At 45.2% G+C, this 19492-nt stretch overlaps 1 protein-coding gene across 2 annotated transcripts in view; it reads left to right on the top strand.

The window, feature by feature from the left end:
* Positions 1-19492, top strand: part of CRYBG3 (crystallin beta-gamma domain containing 3) — a 343220-nt gene that overhangs the window by 205782 nt on the left and 117946 nt on the right. For both annotated transcript variants that reach the window (XM_063956283.1, XM_063956282.1), the window contains 2 exons: positions 6708-6823; positions 12523-12670. In XM_063956283.1, the coding sequence (XP_063812353.1) occupies positions 6708-6823; positions 12523-12670 (264 nt within the window). The remainder of the gene's footprint in view (positions 1-6707; positions 6824-12522; positions 12671-19492) is intronic.

The raw sequence follows: 19492 nt of genomic DNA, 5'->3' as shown, positions 1-19492 counted from the left end.
TGTTGTATGTTCTGTTTCTAAGATTCTGGATTTCGGTGCCACTGGTGCCCCAGTTTGTTACAGTGGGAGTTGTATATAAATATTTATAAATCTACAAGAGGACTGAAACCATACGTTTTACATTTTTATCTGGAATTTTTGCAAATCTTTGTTATCTATTTGCAACATATCACTGCTCCCCCTTACTTGACAGAGGAGAGAAAGCAGCAGGGAATCTTAGTCTAGTGACCGACTTACTGTGAATCACAGTGTCTTATAAGGAATTGTCTTACGAATGAAAAGAGCAATTAGACAGGTCCTGGGGGAAAGACACTTTACTCTTCAAAAATAAGGTCATAGCATGGTAATGCTGCTGCGGGACTAATTCTTTATGCTTCTGTGTGCTCCAGTGCCCTTAAATTAATATAACATTGGGAAGCTGTTATTCATTCTTCCTGATGACTATCAAGTGCAATATTCACATGAAAGTTATACTGCTGATGCTTTGTAGATAGAAAGAATGATTGTATTTAGTGCTGGACTTGCACTACTTAACCTCTCTTCCTCTCCTGCCTACCTTTGATCACAGCCCTATACATTGTAAGGTGTCCACTATACACTAAAGGGACAATGTTACGTCAGGTCAAGCACCAGTTTGCTTCTAAAAACAGCTATCCCAACATGGGGCCTGATCCATGTTTGTAAGCGAAGCAAAAAAGCAAGCAACTGGGCAAAACCATGTTTCCCAGCATGTGGGGCAGATGTAACATGTGCAGAGAGTTAGATATGGCTGGGGTGTGTTCAAATTGAAATCTAAATTGCAATGTAAAAATAACGCTGTCCAGTATTTGTGGGCTACATGCAAACGTAACCAGTATTTACCCTGCACAGAAAAAAATATAACCCACCCAAATTTTAATCTCTCTGCACATGTTACATCTGCCCCACCTGCAGTACAACATGGTTTTGCCTAGTTGTGTGCTCTTTTGCTTTGCTAACAAACATAGGCCCACAGTGCCTTAGTTATGTTACCCATGTGATCTGTGTATGCACATTGTTGAATAATATGGACTAGAAACAGAGAATTTGACGGCAGATAAGAACCACTTGGCCCATCTAGTCCGCCCTAAACACATGTACATGCACACACTTACACACTAGGTTTATTTTTGGGGTTTGAGCAAATTAACCTATTAGTATATTTTTGGATTGTGGGAGGAAATCGGAGTACCTGGTGGAAACCCATGCAAGCATGGGGAGAATATACAAACTCCACACAGTTAGGGCCATGGTGGGAATCGAACCCATGACCTCATTGCTATCAGTCTTTATTGCTAAACCATTCAGTAAAGCAGATATGCAATAATCAAAGCATCTCATACTGGCCCAGATTTATCAGATTATACAGACAATTTTCAGTATTCAATTGTGGTTGGGCACCCGTGAATGTCACGCCCAAACACACAGGGTTTAGCCGCATAAAATGGGTAAACCAATCTCCAGACTGGCTTTGGGCGTCCAAATCAGTGACGTGCGGTGGGGTGAGGCAGAGCCTTTCCTGTCATACTAACGTTTGTGCCAGAGTTTTGACTGCATAAAGTATATGAAAAATACAAAGAATATGTTTGAAATATCTTCTTTGCATTATTCTGATCATTTTTATATCCAAAACTCTGGAGTAAAAAGTCTATGGCAGGGGAGGCAGTGCCTCACCTGGCTAACTTATCCGCACATCTCTAATCAAAACTCACCACATTTCCAGGAGTTTATACTGCTGCACCTGTGTATAATGTCCAGATGTACGTTTTGGCTCATATATTGCATGTAAATCTGACTCTGATGCTAGCCAGTGCCTCCTGAGCCATTTAGATCACCGCACGTCCCTGGTCCAAATTGCTAAGTTTGCACACATTTTTTCTTGCTCTTCAGGAGGCTGCAAGAAAACGTGTGTCCCCCCCCATGGCTACTGGGCGCCCGAATTGTAGAACAATTGAATTGCTGCTATAGAAGGGAAGAGGAAGGTAGTAGGGAAATTATATAAAGCAAAATAGCATATTGTCTTTATGAAATACATTTAATCTAAAAGTGTAATAGCTGCACTTGCGATTAGCTTCTTTGAGGTCACACTCATCCATATGATGTCATACAGAAGTACGAGTTCGGTGGCTGTGAGGAATGCCGGCCAAACTCGGACGTTTTTTTAAAAAGGCATTAATGTAGAAGACATGGTTTAGCCTTGTACGTGTTTGCTCTTTTAAAACAAATGTCTGAGTTCGACCAGCATCCCGCATGGCTAGTGGAACTGGCGAGCACTATAGTCATTGCTACTCATTACCATAAGCACTGCAGACCACAACACCACTGTGCCCAAAGCATTTAGTTGACCTGATCTTACCTTATTGAGTTTTCCTTGAGAAATTTGCCTTTAATGTATATAAAAGCTGATTGTTTCATCACTGCCACATTGCATACTAATCTACCCTTTTCAGTGTCAGGAGAGCCAGAAGTTGATTACAAAACACCAACATAATTAACTTGTTCTGTTAAATACTCATCATCAACAAATTGCTTTGCAAAACAAGCGACTCGTCTGAAAGTTCAAGATGTCGCCTTTGTGATCTTTACACAACATGCCAAATTAACATTTTATTAGTAAACTACAAAGGAGGATGCTAATGTGCCACTGGCTGGTAATAAATAACGCTTAATTTATTCCAGACTGATTTATCTTTTCCTACAACAGAAGAGAGGAGTGAGGGTGGGGATTAGTCATGTTTCTGAGCGAATACTTCAATGCTGGCTTGGTCTCAGTATGTCCGGGATGAGAAGCATTTAATTCTCTTCCTTTACTGAGCATCATGGGAAATGTAGTTCAACAACAGTATGTCTGATTTAACGATTCTATAATTTTTTTATGCCATCAAATCAACCACATAATTATTTATTCTACCATATCAACTCAATTATTATAACAGGGTTTTATATAGTGCATACATATTACACAGCACTGTACAGTGCCTCTGTAACAGAGGTCATCCACATCAGTCCCAATGCACGCAATGAAGAAGGCGAGGTGCTTGGTTGCATAGGGAGAGGAATCAGTGTCAGTAAGCAAGAAGCAATAATTCCACTGTATAGGACATTGGTACGGCCCATCTAGAAAACTGTAAGTTCTGGAGGCCATAACTCTGGAAGGAGACTATACAAGGAAGGGTACCTTAAATGGTACATGGCCTACATCACAAAACTTACACGGAAAAACTAAGAGATCTTAATATATATAATTTGAAGCAGAGAAGGGAAAGGGGGGACATGATATAATATATCAAGGTTTTTAATAAGGTACAAGAGGGAGACATTCTTTAAATTAAGATAAGTATTAGAACACAAGGACATGCACGGAAACTGGAGGTAGGTAGGTTCAAAGGAAACTTGAGGAAAAATTACTTAACAATAGGGTTGTGGATAGTTGGAATAGCCTCCCATCAGAGGTGGTAGAGGCTAAGACAGTAGAGCAATTGAAACATGTTTGGGATAGGCATAAGGATATCGTTACAATGAACTAAGAATAAAATAGGGTTTGAGGTGGCCAAAATTGGCAGACAAGATGGGCCAAGTGGTTCTTATCTGCTTTCAAATTCTATGTTTCTATTTCCCTGCCCCAGTGGAGTTTTCACTCTATATTCCCTACTACGTGGACACACACATACACAAGTGTTCATGTTTTTGTGAGAGGCCAGTTAACCTACCTGTATGCTTTTGGATTGTGGGAGGAAACCAGAGCACTCAAAAGAAATCAACACATACAGACTCCGCACAGATAGGTCCTTGGTGGGAATCAAGCCCTTGACCTCAGTGCTATGGGGCATTAATGCTAGGCACTACGCCAGGGGTAGGGAACCTCAGGCCCGAGGGCCGTATAAGGCCCTCAGCCACTTGATCCGGCCCGGCCAGGCTCACCTAAACGAGAGGAGATGCCGAGCGCCCGCTGAGATTTTACCACCAGCGGGCGCCCCGGCTCCTCAGCAGGAGCTCACTCTTGTGCTCCAGCTTCTGGCTCAGGCAGTGTACATGTGTGGCTCTGCGGCGCTATGGGAGAGACGTCATGACATCTCTCCCATAGTTCCGAGGAGAGGGAGGGCAGCGGTTCGGAAGCAGGAGCAGGGCTGGTGAGCATTGTGTTTTTTTTTCTCCTTTTAATGTGTGTGTGTGTAAGCGGCGCTACTAGGGGGCATATTTAATGGGGCATAACTACAGGGGGCATATCTAATGGGGCATAACTACAGGGGGCATATTTAATGGGGCATAACAACTGCCGGGGCATATCTAATGGGCCAAAACAACTGACAATGGGCATATCTAATTGGTCATAACAACTGAATGGAGGCAAATCTAATCGGGCATAACAAGTGATTGGGGGCATAACCACTGACTGGGGGCAGGCTAATTTTTAAGTTGATGATTTTTGTATGGCCCCCGAAGGATTTTATAAATGTCCAAATGGCCCTTGGTCGAAAAAAGGTTCCCCACCCCTGCACTACGCCAACAGTACTGATTGTTAAAACCTATGCTACATACTGTATCCTGTTAGATAGGATCTTTATGGAGTTTAAATTATGGAAAAAAAAGCACTGCAATAAATTTCGGGGTGGGGAAAATGATATGTCCTGGCAAAGTAAAATACAGGAGGCTCATTATCCATGATATATGTGCAGGATAGCAATTCACTTGTCATTGTCAATTAATAGTTTGTTATTTAGAATACTTTTTTCGAAGAGTAAGGTATTCACTGTTCTGCATACACACACAGAACTGACATAACATTTTCAGTTTGGAAGACGACCTCAACCTTATTGCTACTGAATTTTGGTGGTTGTCATCCTGCAAACAGTAATAATGATAAAAAAAATAGTTAACAGAGAAAGTGGGAGGCGACTGACATTAAGTCACCCATGACTCAAAAACTATATTGATAATCCAGTATATATTTTTGTAGAGAATGAAGAGTTTTAATAACACCTTGATTCCCAAATGCTACGTGAGCTGTCTTGTCTATCAAGGAAGTTGGTTAATATTTTCTTTCTGTTGTATACAGCTGAGCATCCTCTTCTCTTTGACACCCTTCACTCCCATGGCCTCTTCTCCTGGCTCACCAGCGCTGAGGTCACGGGTTCAATTCCCACTATGGCCCCAACTGTGTGGAGTTTGTCCATGCGCTTGCGTAGGTTTCCTCTGGGTACTCCGGTTTCCTCCCACAATCCAAAAATATATTGGTAGGTTAAGTGGCTCCAAACAAAATTAACCCTAGAGTGAAAGTGTGTGCATGTACGTGTGGTAGGGAATATAGACTGTAAGCTCCCGTGGGTCAGGGACTGATATCAATGGGCAAATGTTCTCTGTAAAGCGCTGCAGAATATATGTGCGCTATATATATAACTGGTAATAGATTCTCACCTCCTACGTTTCTGCATGCTCCCTTAGTGCCTCAACTGATGACACATCCACCCCTCTACCTCTTCTGTCTGTCGGGTTCCTGAGCCCTCTCCTTTTTCTCTTTTTATATTCCTTCTCTTGGAGAGCAACTTTGGCTTCCTCTACTCCCCCTATTTTGATGACACACATCTACCTCTCTTACCATGACCACTATCCCATCTGTTCTGCTGACTCTCTGTCATCTTCACCTGTATTTCTGGGCTCTAGTTAAAACTCAACATGTCTATAATAGATCTTACCATCTAGCCCTCCTCTTAGTTGCACTGCCCGTCTTGTAGTCTTGCTCCACTAATGACAACATCACAATCTCTTATGCTCCGCAAGCCTACTGCTATGGTGCCCTCCTCAAGTCTGCCTTCTGCTTCAGCCACTCATCCAGTCTCTTGTGCTATCTTATTGTCTCCTCCAAAGAAACATTACCAGATTATGCCTCTTTCACATTCTGGACATTATCATAACTCTTATCCAAGCTACTCACCCTCACCTAAGTGCTCACCTACTCCCCTTCCTCCCCCCTTCATGTGTTTCTGGCCTATCTCCATCTTTCCTCTGCCTCTGACCTTCATCTCTCCTCCCCTCTGAATGACAACCATCTCTCTCTGTCCCACCTCCAAGACTCCTCCTCTGCTGCTCTGTACTTACAGAATGCCTCAAAATCCACCTCTTCACCATAGTCTATGACCATTTCACAGTGAGAGCAGTCTGGCTGCAAATCAGAATACATGACCTTTACTCTGATTCGGTGCCAACTGCCATGTTCTAGTGAAGAGCTAGGTCTTGTGAGAGACACTAAGAGGTCTATTTACTAAGCCTTAGATGGAGATAAAGTGGACGGAGATAAAGTACCAGCCAATCAGCTCCTAACTGTCATTTTTCAAACACAGCCTGTAACATGGCAGTTAGGAGCTGATTGGCTGGCACTTTACCTCCTTCCACCCAAGGTTTAGTAAATACACCCCTAATACGGGGGACGATGTGTTGTTACAGGTGACGACGATCTGCTACAATGAGTTTAGATATATGAGACAACTGTATACATTGTTCTATAGTAAATCATTTTAGTGAGTACTCTTTGGCAAAAATTGTGCACAGTCTAAATAAATCCTTATTTGACGTTTTAAAGACATGACTGTAGTTTCATGTGGAGAAGACAGTTTAATGTATTTTTTATGATGAAAGAACCAGCATGTGATGTCTACGTCAGTGCCAAATCATGTTTTCTTAACTAAATGCAGATGACCCTGTCAGACATATTAGATCTTGAGAACAAGATTGAACTAAAGAGTGACGTTCTTGATGCAGCATCCTGGGAGTTTCCAAATGGAGTAAATATCCGGGTCATCAGAGGATGGTAAGGAACATGCACAATATTTTCTGAGCTGCAATCTATGGGCCTAATTCAGACCTGATCGCTCGCTAGCGTTTTTTGCACCGCTGCGATCAGGTCAGAACTGCGCATGCGTATGCACCACAATGCGCAGTCGCGTTGCGTGGGTACATAGCCGCTCGTTGCTCTGCGATGGGTTTGTGCGAAGAATCCATTTGCACGGGCGATCGCAAGGAGATTGACAGGAAGAAGGCATTTGTGGGTGGCAACTGACCGTTTTCTAGGAGTGTTTGGAAAAACGCAGGCGTTCCCAAGCGTTTGCAAGGCTGGGTGTCTGATGTCAATTCCGTTCCCGGACAGGCTGAAGTGATCGCAGCGGCTGAGTAAGTCCTGGGCTACTCAGAGACCGCACAAGATCTTTTTGTACCGCTCGGCTGCACGTGCGATCGCACACTTGCACAGCTAAAATACGGCGACTATGCGAACGCAGAACTGCAAAGAGCAGCTAGCGAGCGATCAGGTCTGAATTAGGCCCTATATACGTGACAGCTGGTAGCCAGGACAGCTTCTTGCATGGATATAGTTTATTCTGAATGAGTATCCATTTCTATTATATAAGTGTTGCAATCTGTATTTACCTTTCATGTAGAACTCACATTACATTAAATAAGCGGAGTTATTTACTTCTCATACTTTTATGTAGTTGTAGCCTCTATGTATAAGCATCAATAATAGTTTGGGCCCACTACAGCTTATCCCTCTGGAAAACACAGCAGGTTTTCATGGATCCTGAAATATTTAGGATCATGGAAAAGAAAACGTTTGTAACATGGCAGGTAATTTATATCACAGCCATTATTAATGTCATTTATTTTGTAAAACACTTTTTTTAATGTCACCGTCATGATGTCATGGAAGTCATTGTAAAAAGACATTAGAAAATGTTGGTTCCAGAGCAGCCTGCAGCCAACCAGGCCATCAGTATGCCCATAGCAGCAGAAGATGAGTGTCCTGACTCTGTGGGAGGCAGAGGACTGGTCACACCTGTGATTACATTACTGAAGACAGGGCTGTGTGTAACACGGACAGCATCATAGGGGAGGAGGGGAGGCGTGGAGTTTGGTGGTGGAAGGAACAGAAGAAGGGCAGATGTATTAACCTGGAGAAGGCATAAGGAAGTGATAAAGCAGTGATAAGTGCAAGGTGATAACGCACCAGCCAATCAGCTCCAATATGCAAATTGACAGTTAGGAGCTGACTGGCTGGTGCATTATCACCTTGCACTTATCACTTCCTTATGCCTTCTCCAGGCTTAATACATCTGCCCCAGAGTCAAGTAACAACATAAACTAGTGCTATATAAGTGCTACAGCCCCACCTCTGGACTGAAGCTGCCACTATATATATGGGGGACATGTACCCCTTTTCCACTAGCTCAAAAAACACGGGTAAATGCACGGGGGGGCGCATTTACCCGTGTTTTTTGCAAGTGGAAAAGGGTAAACCCGGATCAAGTGATCCGGGAATCCTACCCTGGTAGCTAGCCGGGTTGAACACGTGTTCAACCCGGCTAGCTGTCTAGTGTGAGCGGGAGCCGTGTCGAGGTGACACGGCTCCCGTTCACAGTGCATAGGGAAGGCGGCGCTGGGAGATCATGTGATCTCCCTGCGCCGCCCCTGCCGTGTCACTAGAAGCGTCACCAACCCGGCATTTGCCAGGTTGTGACTGCTAATGGGAAAGGGACCGAGCACGGGTCGCAGCAGGGGGCGGCTCCCGTGTCAGGCTCCCGGCTGCGACCCGTGCTCGTTAGTGGAAAAGGGGTATAGTCTAAATTCTGCATGGCTCAATGGGGTCAATTCGGCTAGCAGGCGTGATACGTGGGTATATTAGGCATATATGGTTCCCCCGGTATTGTGGCAACATTGCAGATTTTTGTGCACACCTCTATGGCAGCGAACTGAAATCCAGACGTATGTGCAAAGTGGAATCACGTTCCAGAATGTGATCTGCATTTTTTTGAATTAATCCCAATGTTGGGAGGTAGGTATATGCGGGACTGTCGAATCCGTTTTTTATTGAATATGTTGATTTCCGGCACCCACTTGCCGGAATTCGACGGTCGAATTGTGTCGAATTAAAAAACGGGCGAAAAATTGCCGGGATTCGCCGCTAATTGCATATACCCCATGGTCTTACATGGCTCGTATCACACTGGTGCAGGCTAGCTGCGCAGTCAGACTCCCCTCTATAAAACCTAAGTGCATGCATCTGATGTGTTTTCTCATACTTTACTACATTCCTGCTCTACTAATCTGTGTGCCACAATAGAGAACCCGGCCCTCTGCCGACCCTCCTGACCATCCTTCTATCCAAAGCATTTAGACATCCGTGTTATATTAGATAAACGTTTGCAAAAAGCCATTCTCAGATTGTAACCATACCTATAAATTGTAAGCTTGTGAGCAGGGCCATCTTACCTCTTTGTCTGTCTGTTATTACCCAATCTTGTTTTATTACTGATTTTTCCTAATTGTAAAGTGCAATAAAATATGTGGGCGCTATATGTTTATGTTAATAATAAATAAGGAATTCTTACATCACCAATTGTGTACTTGGTTCCACCGTGGGCAGCACCTCAGACCGCCCATCTCGGACCACACATAGCAGGGGGAAGTGGCAGGTTGAGCTGCTGAGCCCCGGGGACAGCCAGCCAGCACACATTATATAACACACAGTAAAGGTACTTTAAATTTATATACGAGACTTAACCTGCCAACCACCCAATCCTCCCTGCTACATGTGGTCTGAGCTGCAGTCCAATGGCAGAAGCTGCCACTGGCTGAGACATAAATGCAGGGGTGTCTTGACCGTTTTCAGGGAGCGACTCAGGCTGCGACTGCAATCCCGTACACAGAAAACATGGAGTCGACATCTCAGTTCTCACGGGCATGCTCAGAACTTCTCAGATAACCGAATGATCTGCTCTGTATGCAGCCGCTAGGATTGGCAAAGCCGCCGGTGGGCATCTCAGTACAAATCAAGGTGTCTGCGGCATTTGCATATTTTCGCACAGCCAATGCGTACGGGATCGCAGCTGCAAGTGAATTATCGTACATTTCTTAATTAGATCCTAGGCCTTTATGGAGGGATTATAATCTAGATTTGATAACAATGAAATTAACGGTATTTAAACGGGTGTGGTTCATCAAATTGACAGTGTCTAGGTCGACAATGTTTAGGTCGACCACTATAGGTCTACAGTCACTAGGTCGACATGGATGGAAGGTCGACAGGGTTTCTAGGTCGACATGTGCTAGGTCGACAGGTCTAAAGGTCGACATGAGGATTTATTTATTTTTTGGTGTCGTTTTCTTTGTAGAGTGACCGGGATCCCAAATTAGTGCACCGCGTCCCCTCGCATGGCTCGCTTCGCTCGCCATGCTTCGGGCATGGTGCCTTCGCTCCGCTACCGCTTCGCTCGGCACACTTTATCGTTACAGTCGTAGTCCACGTGGATCGTTAAGTATGAAAAAATTCAAAAAAAGAAAAAAAATGTGAAAAACTCATGTCGACCTTTAGATCTGTCGACCTAGCACATGTCGACCTAGAAACCCTGTCGACCTTCCATCCATGTCGACCTAGTGACTGTCGACCTATAGATGTCGACCTAAACATTGTCGACCTAGACACTGTCGATCTTCAGACCGGATCCCATTTAAACAGCCATGATCGTCCATTGTTACTATGGTAACAAATTATGTCTGAAAAGTGAAATTCAAACACAAAATCCGCACAGTGGATGTCGGATAAATCTGCTTTTACCATTCACAGCACCTAGTACAATAAGCATCTGTCACCTGTGAAATATTTGACACTTCCCATAGAGATGCTCTTTGCTGCACTTAATAAGGGTGGTAAGCGTCAGTATTTATGGCTTGGCTTCAGAGTGACCACTTCATCTTTCTCTAATATTGTCTGGAATGTGTTTATTGCATGCAAGTATTTATGGCTTTGCTTTCAGAGGAAATTGCTTATTTTCCTTGTTGGCTGTGTTTACAAAAATAACAGTTTAGGAACAGAGGAGAGAAGCAGAGATACAGAAAGACAGACTGTCTGTCCCGGCATGTACAGAAAATAAAAATACAGCCAGTACTATCCACTAGTGTAAGCCATTTATTTGTTCTTCTAGTTATTACTAACAGATCAGATACATAATTCTACTTGTGTTTGTTGCCTGGACAGCAGTATTCAGCACCACCACAGGCAGGGAGGTGTACTGCACCCTAATTCTGCCATTTCAATAATGATTGATTTATTTGCAGGATATTCCCCAAAAGAAGCAGTTTTCAGGGGATACCCGCAAATATTAAGGATCCCCAGAATGTATGAAACAGAGATCACACCAGATATCTCCATGTCTGCCCTGGCGGTCTGTTCATTTCCGACAACAACCCCAGCCCCCTTAGGCCAGAAACACCACACTCTTGGCCCAATATGTAATTTCAGAACAAATTAGAACGACATATTGGCCAGATCGGGCAGTGTGTACCCGTGATTTGTACTCTCCAGTGGTCATTAGCGATGTCACCTGTTCAGCCTTGCTGCAGGGTCAACCAGAAGGTATTGCTAATGATGCCATGCTGCAAAATGCTGCGACGTTGTCAGATTTACCAAGCTATTCCAGAGTTTGACCCGGCAGCTAACGCCATCTGGAGATGGCATTAGCCTGTTGTAGCCTATGGGCTACATTTCACAAAACTTACCAGGTGAGGGTTCCTCCAGATCCCTCCCTGGCATTGGCCACAACAGATGCACAATACCCTTCAACTGTACCTTTTTGGCAGGTACAGTACCTTTTTTATGGTCTGTACTTGCTAAAAAGGGCTTTGTACCGATTTTTTGACTCTCCAAATTAACATTGAAAGTATAGGAAAGGGCCTTTTACCAGAGACCACACCCCCTTTCCTAATTTGTACCTGTTTTCATGTGTAAAATGGGCCTAATTCAGGACTGATCGCTAGCAAGCGATTTTTGCCACCTACAGGGGGAGGGTATTTTAGCTGTGCATGTGTGCCTACGTATGTGTAGCAGAGCTGTACAAGCTTTTTGCAAAAAGTGTGAAAAATAATTTTGGACTGTGCACACTTAAGCAAGGAGGGCAGTTTCATGTTAATGAGCAGCAAAGTCTTTAATTAGTAGGTTTGAACTCCGGTGACACAAACAAAATGACATGGGTCACTCAGACGAGGGTATTTTATTTAATAGAGTTTCCAGTTTTATTGATTTGGAATGTTTCCTTTCTTAATTCCCAAAACATCAAATTACCAACAGCAACTTTTATTTGGTTATGAGACCTCGTATCCAGCAAGCAGTCAGCCACATGTAAAAGCCAGATAGACAAGGACAGAACTAATTGCATGCTTTGATCTGGTTTGAGAAGTGAATCATTCCACCTCTGTATATATAAGATCTGATTCTGAGTCACATGAAAAGCACTAACGAGCGCAGATGGCTGCAGCAGTCAGATTGACCATCATATGCTAATAGATATTTGCGCTATTTTGCATCTCTCTCTCTCAGAAACACACACTCTCTCTCCCCCCCTCCCTTATATACAGTGCAAGCAATCTCGGATGGCGGTAGTGAAAGTGGAGTAAATACACTTCCGCAGCATGTCTCTCTGCCTGTGTTTTCTCATTACAGTATTTATTTCTCTATCACAGCTGGGTTCTGTATGAAAAACCACATTTTGAAGGTCAAGCACATGTCCTTGAAGAAGGGGAAGCTGTGTTATACCGCCTCTGGGATCTTTCAGGAACCAAAGCTAAGCCAGATAAAATCAGGATAGGCTCAGTGAAGAGAGTAGTGAAGGTATGTAATTATATGATGTTGTACAAGTTCGTTATGTCTAATGCTTGTGCAGTGTTCTCCGCAGCTGGATTGGATTGTTATGTTTATCATTTGGTAAGTTTACGATGTCCCTATAGGCGGTGCTTAGGAAATAACACAGTATCATTAGCGTTGTCAGCTGTCCACCTGCACAAATACCCTGCTACACGTTATCACACCAACTATTATTCTGCTCTTCCTTTTAATTAAGCTGTTATTGTATTGTAGAGTCCCATGTGCTTGTGGCCCTCATTTCTCCTTCCCCCATAAATGGTTTAATGTATATTGGGCCTAATAGCATGGATCGCTATTCAGAAATTGCAGTTGTCTGCGAGTAGAAAGGCGCCACCCTGACAGGAATTAAAAAACACCCCATGCAGAATTGCGAATGCATCACAGTTCGCTATCCATTAGCAAATGCATACACAATTCCTGGAACATCGAACAATCTTTGCCGTCTGAGCAAATGTGAGTAGGTCTGAGGCTGCCACTAATTTACGACTGAGACGACCTGGAAGTGGTCTGCGCTGACGTCAGAGACCCTCCCCAAAAACGCCTGGGCACACCTGCATTTTTTCTGACATACCCAGAAAACGTCAGGTTCTTGCCCATAAACGCCGGCTTCATACCCTCATACACATAAAAATCGGTACAAGTCCGAAAAGGGGGCGTGGTCACGTGTAAAGGGGGCGAGGCCACGCACCTTTCCCTATACGTTCAATGGAAGTTTGGAGAGCAAAAAAGGTACTGTACGTGCCAAAAAGTTACAGTTGGTGGTTATTCACTTCCTGTCAAACAGCGGCTACATTGCGATTATGATCTATACGCAATTTCCATGCTATTACCCCTCGTGCGTGCACAATGCGAATGCTATGCATGTGCAGTGGTTTGATAATCGCTCAGTTTGCGATTTCTCTGAATAGCGATCCATGCTGAATTAGGCCCAATGTCTGCACTCTAGGCACCTTGGTAATAGGATACTATGTTCTGTTAATGTATGATATCGGAGGCTGGGCGTGTGCGAAAGAAAGAGGGCGATTTGTAGTACATAAATATTAAGGTTGCTTCTTTGATTCATATAACAAACTTATACCAGCTCTTTCAGATGAAAAGAGTTTATACCAGTGGTTCCAAAACTTGAATCACGGCGCCCTAGAGTATCAGCATTTGTTCCAAGCACCCCTAGCCCAAAAGTTTCTTATTGAGAAATCAAAAAAATATATTAAATTAAGTAAATTGTGTTTATATGTCATCCTTAGGTTGACGATCTTAGACATTTTTTTAAAGGGACAATCTCCTACAAGGCAAAACCTTGCATTGTAAGTTATTGCCACTATAAAAAAACGTCCGAGATCGTCCGGCAACCCGCACCTCCGGCGATCTCGGACTGCATTGCATCCCTCCAAATATGTCTGATTGTCCACATATTTTGTGTTTGTTGGCCACCAGCACTGGCTTTGCTTATCACTATGACTATAATTTATTTGTTTTGGTCCTGGACCACCAACTCGAGACACCCCTGCAAGTGTCTCCAAGTGCCCCAGATTGCCTAGGCACAGTTTGAGAACCACTGGTTTATACACTCTCATAAGTCATTCTGCTGCTACAGCAAGGTAACCAAATGTAAAACTTGGGCCAAGCCCTGCAGCCCGTGCCGCCACGTGTTTTGTTATTAGCAGGCATTACCAAGAGATTGACATGTCGCTGAGTGGCAGCAAGTCTAAGTAGTCAGCTGCTCTCCTCTGACCAATTACAGGAGAGTAGGTGTGTATTAATCAGCCAGTTAGCTGGGGAGTTCCCTTAATCAGAATAAGCAGCACGTATAAATGTGTTTTATATAACTGCATAACACATATTAATGCTTACCAATAGACCTATCTTCCAGGGAGCCGGGGTGGTGGTGCCACAGGCTTGCCATCTGCTCCAGCAGGATTTTAGGGAGGACCCAGGCATGCTAGGTTGCCACCTTTGGTCCAGTGGCTGCAGACTGCTGGCGATTCTAGGCTGCAACCTTAGGATCTTACCAAAGGGCTAATTCATACCTGATCGCTGGGCAGCGATTTTTGCTGACCTGCGATCAGATAGTCGCCACCTACAGGGGGAGGGTATTTGAGCTGTGCGATCACTTCAGCCTGTCCGGGACCGTTTTGACGTCAGACACCCTCCCTGAACACACATGGATACGTCTGCGTTTTTCCAGACACTCCCTGGAAACAGTCAGTTGCCACCCACAAACGCCCTCTTCCTGTCAATCTCCTTGCGATTGCCCATGCAATCGCTTTTTACGCACCATCCCATCACTATGCACCGATGCCCAGTGCAGTCGTCCGACGCACCTGCGCATTGCGGTGCATACGCATGCGCAGTTCGGACCTGATCGCAGGCTGTGGGAAAATGGAGCCTAGCAATTAGGTTTGAATTACCCCCAAAGTTTCCTGGGTCCGGATTTGTCTTGAAGGTGGTGCTAGAACCTGGAGACATAGCCCTGGAAGTAGATTGGTGAGTCAGAGGTTGAGCTACGGAAGCGTAAGAGAGAAACACTATAGCAGTAAACATCTTAGAGAACTCTCAATAAATACACACTTAATGCAATGACCACTTTAGAAATAAGGCCTTTCAGATTTGTTGCATCCGCATCATTTCGGGAACTGAGGGCTTGTGCAGAACTAGCAACTGGCAAGCACCCAATCGCTACTATATGTTTCTCCAGCAAAGTTGAACTTGATTTAGACACCAACACTAAAAAACCCTACATCTAAATTTCTATTTGAACTCCCCTGCATTTACACATTGGGGGTAAGATCATTTACTTAGACATGCTAGTCTGCCCAGCATGTCTGGCTCTGCCCCTCTCCACGGGTGCAGAAGCATCTCACGGTGGCGATGATTTTGCACCCAGCAAGTAGCTCCCTGCCGGCGCAGCTCCTGCACGCTGGCAGGGGGCTACCCGCCGCGTACCGGAGAGCAGCAGCTGCGTGTGACGTCACGCAGCCACAGCCGCTCGCCCCTACAACGGTCCGGACATGTCTGCGTTGTCCGGACCGTGCCCCGCCAACGGCGTTCTAACGCCGTTGGCACGCCCCCTCCTGCCCCGCAACCGCATCTGCCAGTCAATCAGACAAAGGCTATCGCAGACCAGAGACGCTGTTAGCATCTCACTGAGCTCCCGGGGTGCACGAGCGCTCTCCACAAAGGGATTCAGACTGCGATCGCTGCCGCTACAGCGATCCAGTCTGAATTACCCCCATTGTTTTGTGCTGGCTACTGAATCACAGAAATGATAGATTCCTGATAGGGAGAGAGGGGGATCTGGGATCCTGCTAAATTAATTGTTTTTTTTAATTATTATTATTATCGCTTATTTATGAGGCGCCACAAAGGTTCTGCAGCACATAACAAAATACATAAACTAATGGGCAACTTACAGTGCAAGACTATGTAGGACAGGTACAGGGTATATAAACATTGTTGCATCAGGTGACAGGACACTAAAATAATAATTAGGTTGATAGAAACCGAGGGTTCGGTGCCGATAAAGGGAGTATGGAGTAGAGACGGAAAAGCACCTGAGGAAAGAGGGCCCTGCTTGTGAGCTTACATTGTGAAGGGGAGGGGCAGACAGACAGGAGTGACACAGATGGGGTAGAAGCAAGCATGTAACAGAGGGTTAGGATGAGAGATGGCTGGGTTTGATGAAGAAGTGGGTCTGCAGAGCCCGTTTAAAGTTTTGTAGAAGCACAGTAGATTTCTAAATGAATTTCTCTAACGTCCTAAGTGGATGCTGGGGACTCCGTAAGGACCATGGGGAATAGCGGCTCCGCAGGAGACTGGGCACATCTAAAGAAAGCTTTAGGACTAACTGGTGTGCACTGGCTCCTCCCCCTATGACCCTCCTCCAAGCCTCAGTTAGATTTCTGTGCCCGACGAGAAGGGTGCACACTAGGGGCTCTCCTGAGCTTCTTAGTGAAAGTTTTAGTTTAGGTTTGTTATTTTCAGTGAGACCTGCTGGCAACAGGCTCACTGCATCGAGGGACTAAGGGGAGAAGAAGCGAACTCACCTGCGTGCAGAGTGGATTGGGCTTCTTGGCTACTGGACATTAGCTCCAGAGGGACGATCACAGGTCCAGCCTGGATGGGTCCCGGAGCCGCGCCGCCGGCCCCCTTACAGAGCCAGAAGAGCGAAGAGGTCCGGGAAAATCGGCGGCAGAAGACGTTCCTGTCTTCAATAAGGTAGCGCACAGCACTGCAGCTGTGCGCCATTGCTCTCAGCACACTTCATACTCCGGTCACTGAGGGTGCAGGGCGCTGGGGGGGGGGCGCCCTGAGACGCAATAAAACATTACAGAAATACCTTACATGGCAAAAAATGCATCACATATAGCTCCTGGGCTATATGGATGCATTTAACCCCTGCCAAAATATACAAAAAACCGGGAGATAAGGCCGCCGAAAAGGGGGCGGAGCCTATCTCTTCAGCACACTGGCGCCATTTTCCCTCACAGCTCAGTTGGAGGGAAGCTCCCTGGCTCTTCCCTGCAGACAGAAAGGGTTAAAAAAAAGAGAGGGGGGCACTAATTAGGCGCAGTATTAAAACATACAGCAGCTATAAGGGGAAAAACACTTATATAAGGTTATCCCTGTATATATATAGCGCTCTGGTGTGTGCTGGCATACTCTCCCTCTGTCTCCCCAAAGGGCAAGTGGGGTCCTGTCCTCTATCAGAGCATTCCCTGTGTGTGTGCTGTGTGTCGGTACGTTTGTGTCGACATGTATGAGGAGAAAAATTATGTGGAGACGGAGCAGAGTGTCTGTAACAGTGATGTCACCCCCTAGGGGGTCGACACCTGAGTGGATGTACTGTTGAAAATTACGTGACAGTGTCAGCTCTATATAAAAAAACAGTGGTTGACATGAGACAGCCGGCTACTCAGCTTGTGCCTGTCCAGACGTCTCATAGGCCGTCAGGGGCTCTAAAGCGGCCGTTACCTCAGATGGCAGATACAGACGCCGACACGGATACTGACTCCTGTGTCGACGGTGAAGAGACAACCGTGATTTCCAGTAGGGCCACACGTTACATGATTGAGACAATGGAAAATGTTTTTATACATTTCTGATAATACGAGTACCACCAAAAAAGGGGTATTATGTTCGGTGAGGGAAAAACTACCTGTAGTTTTCCTAAATCTGAGAAATAAAATGAGGTGTGTGATGATGCGTGGGTTTCCCCCCGATAACAATTAATAATTTCTTAAAAAGTATTGGCTGCATACCCTTTCCCGCCAGAGGTTAGGATGCATTGGGAAACACCCCCTAGGGGGGATAAGGCGCTCACACGCTTGTAAGAACAAGGGCTCTACCCTCTCATGAGATGGCCGCCCTTAAGGATCCTGCTGATAGAAAGCAGGAGGGTATCCAAAAAAGGTATTTGCACACATACTGGTGTTATACTGCGACCAGCTATCGCCTCAGCCTGGAGGTGCAGTGCTGGGTTGGCATGGTCGGATTCCCTGACTGGAAATATTGATATCCTAGATAAGGATAGTATATTATTGCCTATAGAGCATTTAAAAGATGCATTTCTATATATGCATGATGCACAGCGGAATAATTGCCGACTGGCATCAAGTATAAGTGCGTTGTCCAATTCTACCAGTAAAATGGTCAGGTGATGCGGATTCCAAACGGCATTTGGAAGTATTGCCTTTGAAAGGGGACATTTGGGGTCGGTCTTTTAGACCTGGTGGCCACGGCAACAGCTGGGAAATCCACGTTTGTACCCCAGGTCGCCTCTCAAAATAAGACGCCGTATTATCAGGCGCAGTCCTTTGTTGGCAAGCGGACAAAAGGTTCCTCTTTTCTGCTCGTGACAGAGGGAGAGGAAAAAGGCTGCAGAGATCAGCCAGTTCCCAGGAACAGAAACCCTTTCCCGCCTCTGCCAAGCCCTCAGTATGACGCTAGGGCTTTACAAGCTCAGGCACGGTGGGGGCCCGTTCTCAATGAATTTCAGTGCGCAGTGGGCTCACTCGCAAGTAGACCCCTGGATCCTTCAGGTAATATCTCAGGGGTACATATTGGAATTCGAGACGTCTCCCCCTCGCCGTTTCCAAAAGTCGACTTTACCGACGTCTCCCTCTGACAGGGAGGCAGTTTTGGAAGCCATTCACAAGCTGTATTCCCAGCAGGTGATAATCAAGGTACCCCTCCTGCAACAGGGAACGGGGTATTATTCCACACTATTGTGGTACCGAAGCCAGACGGCTCGGTGAGACCGATTCTAAAATCTAAAATCTTTGAACACTTACATACAGAGGTTCAAATTCAAGATTGAGTCACTCAGAGCAGTGATTGCGAACCTGGAAGAAGGGGACTACATGATGTCTCGGGACATCAAGGATGCTTACCTTCATGTCAAAAATTACCCTTCTCACCAAGGGTACCTCAGGTTATGGTATCAGTTCAGACGCTGCCGTAGGGATGGTCCACGGCACCCCGGGTCTTTACCAAGGTAATGGACGAAATGATATCCCTTCGAAGGAAGGAAATTTTAGTTATCCCTTACTTGGACAATTCCCTGATAAGGGTAAGATCCAGGGAACAGTTGGAGGTCGGTATAGCACTATCTCAGGTAGTGTTGCGGCAGCACGATTGGGTTCTCAATATTCCAAAATCGCAGCTGGTTCCGACGACTTGTCTTCTGTTTCCTAGGGATGATCCTGGACACAGTCCAGAAAAAAGGTGTTTCTCCCGGAAGAGAAAGCCAGGGAGTTATCCGAGCTAATCAGGAACCTCCTAAAACCGAAC

This window comes from Pseudophryne corroboree, chromosome 2 (genome assembly GCF_028390025.1).
Source record: "Pseudophryne corroboree isolate aPseCor3 chromosome 2, aPseCor3.hap2, whole genome shotgun sequence".
NCBI classification, from domain to species: Eukaryota; Metazoa; Chordata; class Amphibia; order Anura; family Myobatrachidae; genus Pseudophryne; species Pseudophryne corroboree.
This window is presented reverse-complemented; position numbering and strand designations above follow the sequence as displayed.